The following is a 6,652-nucleotide window of genomic DNA, read 5'->3' as shown; positions in this document are numbered from 1 at the left end:
GTGGGCGCCGCCGCCCGCTGTGCGGGACTGACAGCTGTCCCGGGGACTGCCCCCGCCCGTGTGGCCTTTGCGGACCCCCGCCCTGCTTTTTCCGGAAACTGGGCGTCCCCCGCACCCCTCCTCGCCTGGGTGCGGGACTCACCCCTGGGTTCCTCGAAAGCCCGGCGGGGCGCGGGGGCACCCTGGAGGGCCAGCCGGGAAGCAGGGCGAGGAGGCCGCGGAGGTGCTGTCGCAGCCGCAGCGGGCGAGCCGGGACCCACCATTCCCCTGTCCCCGCCCTACGCGGTCCGGCTTCTCCTCCGGGTTTCCCTTCGGACGTCTCTGAGCCCCCCTCAGCCTCCTCCTCGAGGGCCAGTTCCCCACACCCCCCCCACCCCCCACATTTCCTCACTCGCCCCGCTTCCCCCTAGCCAGGCTTAGGTTCTCTTTCGGCCTCCCACTCGCCTTCCTTTTCCTTCCTGGTGCCCTCCTCTCTTTCCTCACCCGGTGGTCCCCGACAGGGGCAGCGGAGGTAAGGGGAAGGCTGGAGATAGGAGGGGGACTGGTGTGTTCAGTCAGAGGGATATCTGTGGACAGTGCGGCTGGGGGCTTCATGGATCTTTGGGTGTGTAGGGGATCGAGGAGAAGGGTGTGGATGTCAGGCCAGCTCAGTGACCCCAGCATCCCTGGTTTTGCCCACAGTGACGACAGCTCCCCAGGAGCCCCCTGCCCGGCCCCTCCAGGCGGGCAGTGGAGCTGGCCCGGCGCCTGGGCGCGCCATGCGCAGCACCACGCTCCTGGCCCTGCTGGCGCTGGTCTTGCTCTACTTGGTGTCTGGTGCCCTGGTGTTCCGGGCCCTGGAGCAGCCCCACGAGCAGCAGGCCCAGAGGGAGCTGGGGGAGGTCCGAGAGAAGTTCCTGAGGGCCCATCCGTGTGTGAGCGACCAGGAGCTGGGCCTCCTCATCAAGGTGCGTGGGTGGGCCTCAGCCCTTCAGCTGTCACCCATCACCCCTGGCACTAGCTGCGTGCCAGTGAGGCCCTGTGCCGGTGCTGCTTTCAGATCAGTATTCCTGAGGACGGGGTGCAGCCGGAGGCTGTGGGACAGAGGCTGGGGTCCAGGTCTCTGTGTTTTCAATAGGGCAACAGTGGGGTCATTTGTTTTCCTTGGAGAGCCTGGCCCAGGACTGTGAACCTAGATTGTGTCCTTCAGGGTGTGATGGTGGGATGAGGGGAAAATGAATGAATGAATGGCCATAGCACAAGGGCTATGTTACATTTGCACAGGTCTCACTCAGCGGTCTAGATTGCCACATAAAATCCAAGACTCTCATTTAAATGTGAATTACAGTTAAACCACAAATGCCCTTTTTTTTTTTTTTGAGACGGAGTCTCCCTGTGTCACCCAGGCTGGAGTACAGTGGTGTGATCTCAGCTCACAGTAACCTCAGCCTCCCAGATTCAAGTGATTCTCCTGCCTCAGCCTCCCAAGCAGCTGGGATTACAGAGATGCAATGCATCGCCACGCCTGGCTAATTTTTGTATTTTTAGTAGAGATGGGATTTCACCATGTTGGCCAGGCTGGTCTCAAACTCCTGACCTCAAGTGATCCACCCACCCTGGCTTCCCAAAGTGCTGGGATTGCAGGCATGAGGCACCACGCCTGGCCCACAAATGCCTTTTTAATACAAGTCCATCCCATGCAATATTTTTGTTTGCTAAAATCTGGCAACCCTACCTACACCGGTTCCCATACTTTTTTTGGAGTCATGTGTCTTAGAAAAACCCAAGAACACAGTGAACACACCCCCTCCCCCTGGAAAAGTGTGCACATGAGCATGTGCAGGTGATTTGGGAGCGTTCCAGGATCCATGCCACCAGGGATGGCAGGTCAGGTGCCCCTTCCCCCTAGGATGCATGCTTACCATGTGGGGAGAAGGGGGGTGCGTCAGGGTTCCCTGAGGCACTTCTGGTCAGACTCCAACCATAGACTCAAGAAAATTTTGGGCTGCAGCCTTCTGAGGTACAGTCAGGCAGGCACCTCTGTTGCTTTCTCTGATTTCAGAGTCACTGTCATACAAAAAAATGAAGATCTAGCTTTAATAAATTAATGTCTATTACTTGAAATTGAAGAGTACCCTTTGTTCCCTGCCTGTTCTTTGTGGAGGGAGGGGCCACTGGCACGGAGGCCTCAGTGTTCCAGCTGATTCTCAAGGCAACAGGACTCAGGGCAGAGATGTGCGTGGGGTGGGGTCAGGACACAGACCACCTGACATTGTCTCTGACACTTCCAGAATGCCAGTGGAGGCTCAGAGAGGCCTGAGAAGAATGTGTCTGGCCAGACCACAGGGCAGAGGGAGGGAGGGAGGGAGGGAATCTGACCTAGTTTGTCTTCACAATGGAACTGCTTTTTTCCTGGATAAGAAAAAGGAAGAAAAGGAGAGGCAGGACTGAGAAGGGTGGATGACAGCCACTTTATTTCTCTTTCACAGTAGGATTCACTCCCTGAATTAGTTGTGCAGCTATTGTGCACCTACTGTGTGCTAGGTGCTGTAGTGTTATACGCCAAGGGGATACTGGGGTGGATCAGACACAGGGTCTGCCTTGGAGGGCGTCACATCTAGGGGAGGGGAGAGATCCATGGTCAGACAGATCACTGTAGGATTCAGTGGAAAGGAAGTTTCCTTCTTTCTGTTAAGCACCAATTGTGCTAGGCCTTAAGCTAGGTGCTGGGGACCAGGAGGGAGATGGCAGCGGCCTGAGGGATGACCTGGTGATTGAAACACACCAGGCGAGAGAGGTAGAGAGTAGAGATGAGGGGCAAGAGATGCCCATGTGGAAAGACAGCATGGGCAAAGGCGTGGAAGCTGGGAAGTTCCGGAGCATTTTGCAGAACCTGGAGTTAGCAGATGCCTAGTCATTTGAAGCAAAAATTAGAACACACAGGATGACACAGGATTTTTCCCTTAAGTCGTGAATTTATTGGAAAAGGGTTGCAAAATACACATTAAATCACTTTTAATTAGCTCTTTCACTTCTTGCTTTTATTAAAAATTATTACAGGAAATGCAATCATCTCAGAAAATCTGGGGGGAAGGTTGCTGTAACATGGGGTGCCAAATTGGAGACCCAGGGACAAGACTAGGGGAAGGGAGGTGGGGACCAGTTTGAAAAAAGGGCTTCAATGCTGGGCTGGGGAGTTTAGGCCTGCAAGGAGTGGGGAGCCATGGAGGGCGCTGAGCAGCCACTTTAGGAAGATTAGTTGGGACTGAGTCTTGCTAATGAGGACTGCAGTCAGGGAGAGAAGAAGTGCTTTATGATATGCCCCACAGACACCATTCTTGTGCCTTGGCACTGCTGCTTGGGAAGAGTCTCTTTGACTTCCTCTTTTTTTTTTTTTTGAGATGGAGTCTCGCTCTGTCGCCCAGGCTGGAGTGCAGTGGCCGGATCTCAGCTCACTGAAAGCTCCGCCTCCCAGGTTTACGCCATTCTCCTGCCTCAGCCTCCCGAGTAGCTGGGACTACAGGCGCCTGCCACCTCACCCAGCTAGTTTTTTGTATTTTTTTAATAGAGACGGGGTTTCACCGTATTAGCCAGGATGATTTCGATCTCCTGACCTCCTGATCCACCCGTCTCGGCCTCCCAAAGTGCTGGGATTACAGGCTTGAGCCACCGCGTCCGGCCGGGCAAGCACCTCAAAATAGTCCCTGCCCGTGGGACCTGCATGCTGGCGAGAGGGAGACATCCAAATAGGGACATTACGTTCATTTAATAATATGTGTTGGCTGGTCTGAGTACAGTGGTGTTGTTTACAACTAATTGATCACAGCAGTTACAGATTTCTTGGTTCCTTCTCCACTCCCACTGCTTCACTTGACTAGCCTTAAAAAAATAGTAATACTTATTGAGAGGTGCTCAATCAATATTATTTACACTGCAGCACAGGGTTTGGCTTGGACTTCGGCAGGGTTGAAATGTGTGTGTTTTTGTGTGTGCATATAAACCTTCTAAAAATTGGAAGCAAAATTTTGTGGCACATAAACCTTCCTGGAGAGAAAGGCCCTAGCTTTCATGAGATTTTCTAAGGAAAGGGACTCAAATTCAGCTTCCATAGGTGCAATGGGAGTCGTGGGTTTGGAAAGCTAGAAACACAGGGTGTGGTCACTGCTTGGGAACTTAACAGTCAGTGCTTACTTTGTTGCAAGTTCACAAAAAATCTGGGAGGCAGATGCTGTCATTATCATTCCCACTTGAGACATGCAGAAGCTGAGGCCAGAGAGTTAACTTGCCCAAGGTCCCATAGCATAAACATTTGAAGCCAGGCAATCTGGTCCCAGGTCTGCTCCTAACCATGGTAAAAGTGGAAATTTGTTGTCTGAAGTTAGGGACCAGATACCAAAAATGTTTCTCAGACATTGTAGAGGTCAAACAAACTTGCCTGCAGGTAGACTAGACCCAGTTTGCATCTTCTGCTGTAAGGGACTGCCTCCTGGGAGACCAGAAAAAAGGGGAGAACAGGGAGGAGCAGGGAGGGAGCCACCCTAGAGACTGGAGGGGCCACAAGTTGGCCTAGACAGGAGGGAAGAACTGAAGCTCCTCCTTCTACACCTTATCCTGCAGGAGGTGGCTGATGCCCTGGGAGGGGGTGCGGACCCAGAAACCAACTCGACCAGTAACAGCAGCCACTCAGCCTGGGACCTGGGCAGCGCCTTCTTTTTCTCAGGGACCATCATCACCACCATCGGTGGGGGAGGGGATTGGCATGTGGGGGAAGGGCAAGGAGCTCCCTCATGGGGGAAGGTGCAGGGAGACGGAGGGGTCCCAGGCGGCCCCTAGACTTCCTGCATTGCCCCTCTGCCCAGGCTATGGCAATGTGGCCCTGCACACAGATGCTGGGCGCCTCTTCTGCATCTTTTATGCACTGGTGGGGATTCCGCTGTTTGGGATCCTACTGGCAGGGGTTGGGGACCGACTGGGCTCCTCCCTGCGCCGTGGCATCGGTCACATTGAAGCCATCTTCTTGGTGAGCTGCTCCATGCCCTGCCTGCCCTTGTGCTGGCCTCCAGCTACCCTTCCCCATGTCCCTGGCACATGAATGCCCCCCCCACCCGCCTGCCGACCCTAAGCCTCTCCCACAGGCTCCTGGGGGCGGGAGTGGAGAGTATGGGAGTGGGGATTGTTGGTGTCTCCTGGGTCCTGTCTACTGCCCCTCCCCGCAGAAGTGGCACGTGCCACCGGAGCTAGTAAGAGTGCTGTCAGCGATGCTCTTCCTACTGATCGGCTGCCTGCTCTTTGTCCTCACGCCCACGTTCGTGTTCTGCTATATGGAGGACTGGAGCAAGCTGGAGGCCATCTACTTTGTCATAGTGACACTTACCACCGTGGGCTTCGGTGACTATGTGGCCGGTGAGGCTGCCCTTCTTGTGCTGCACTTTCCCATCTACTTTATTCCTCCTGATCAGGGGCTCTGCACTCCCGCCTTTCCCTCCAAATCCCATGTGGTTGCTCTAACCCCTACCTCCATCATGGAATGCACCATCACAGCCTTGCACACACACCAGCGCCTTATGCACACTCACATTCTTGTATGCTTGAGTCCCATGCATGCTCACACATACATTAAACACACCCCTCGCATGTGTCACATTCTTGCACAGGAGCGCCCCTTCTTGCATGCTTTGATCTTGTACACTTTCAACTCATGCACACCACTCATTTTCCTGCCTGCACTCACACACTCAAGCACATACCCATTGCCCTAGGGAGGGCAGGTCCTCTCCAGGAGCTGGGAGGGAGACACTGAACCAGAGCTCACAGGCTTGCCCCACAATCCAGCTCTTTTCTGCCTTTCCTGGTGGTATCCCAGGTGCGGACCCCAGGCAGGACTCCCCAGCGTATCAGCCGCTGGTGTGGTTCTGGATCCTGCTCGGCCTGGCTTACTTCGCCTCAGTGCTCACCACCATCGGGAACTGGCTGCGAGTAGTGTCCCGCCGCACTCGGGCAGAGGTAGGCGCCCAGGGTTGGCACTGCGTCTGTGCACTGTGGTGCAAATGTGCTGTTCCCTAGCAGGGGGTTGAGCAGGCTGTCTCCTATCCAGGGTGTGGGCTCCTGAGGCAGGGGCTGAGTGAGCCTCTCTGTGTGTGCCTCGCAGGAAACAGAGGGGTATGTTTGTGGGTAACTTCACCACCTCTGCCCTCATGGTTAGGATTGCCAGATTTAGCAAATAAAAATGCAGAAAGCCAGCCTGGGCAACATAGTGAGACCCCGCCTCTAGAAAATACACAAAAATTAGCCCTGCGTGGTGGTGTGTGCCTGTAGTCCCAGCTACTTGGGAGGCTGAGATGGGAGGATCACTTGAGCCAGGGGAGGTCGAGGCTGCAGTGGGTCATGATTGCACCACTGCACTCCAGCCTGGGCAACAGAGTAAGCCCTGGTCTCACAAACAAACAAATAAACAAAATAAAACAAAAAAACAAAACTCAGTTAAATTTGAATTTCAAATAAATGAAATTTTAATTTGGCCGGGCATGGTGGCTCACGTTTGTAATCCCAGCACTTTGGGAGGCTGAGGCGGTTGGATCACGAGGTCAGGAGTTCGAGACCAGCCTGGCCAACACAGTAAAACCCTACTAAAAATACAAAAATTAGCTGGGCGTGGTGGCAGGCTCCTGTAATC

The 6,652-nt window shown here is 54.4% G+C and overlaps 1 protein-coding gene across 1 annotated transcript in view; it reads left to right on the top strand.

The window, feature by feature from the left end:
• Nucleotides 1-385: 385 nt before the first annotated feature.
• KCNK4 (potassium channel, two pore domain subfamily K, member 4) overlaps nt 386-6,652 on the top strand; it is a 7,314-nt gene continuing 1,047 nt past the window's right edge. The window contains exons 1-5 of the mRNA XM_011942776.1: nt 386-947; nt 4,597-4,720; nt 4,839-4,999; nt 5,196-5,382; nt 5,843-6,006. Coding sequence (XP_011798166.1) covers nt 759-947; nt 4,597-4,720; nt 4,839-4,999; nt 5,196-5,382; nt 5,843-6,006 — 825 coding nt within the window. The 5' untranslated portion in view covers nt 386-758. The remainder of the gene's footprint in view (nt 948-4,596; nt 4,721-4,838; nt 5,000-5,195; nt 5,383-5,842; nt 6,007-6,652) is intronic.

The sequence above is a fragment of the Colobus angolensis genome, unplaced genomic scaffold, assembly GCF_000951035.1.
Source record: "Colobus angolensis palliatus isolate OR3802 unplaced genomic scaffold, Cang.pa_1.0 Scaffold21, whole genome shotgun sequence".
Classification (NCBI taxonomy): Eukaryota; Metazoa; Chordata; class Mammalia; order Primates; family Cercopithecidae; genus Colobus; species Colobus angolensis.
This window is presented reverse-complemented; position numbering and strand designations above follow the sequence as displayed.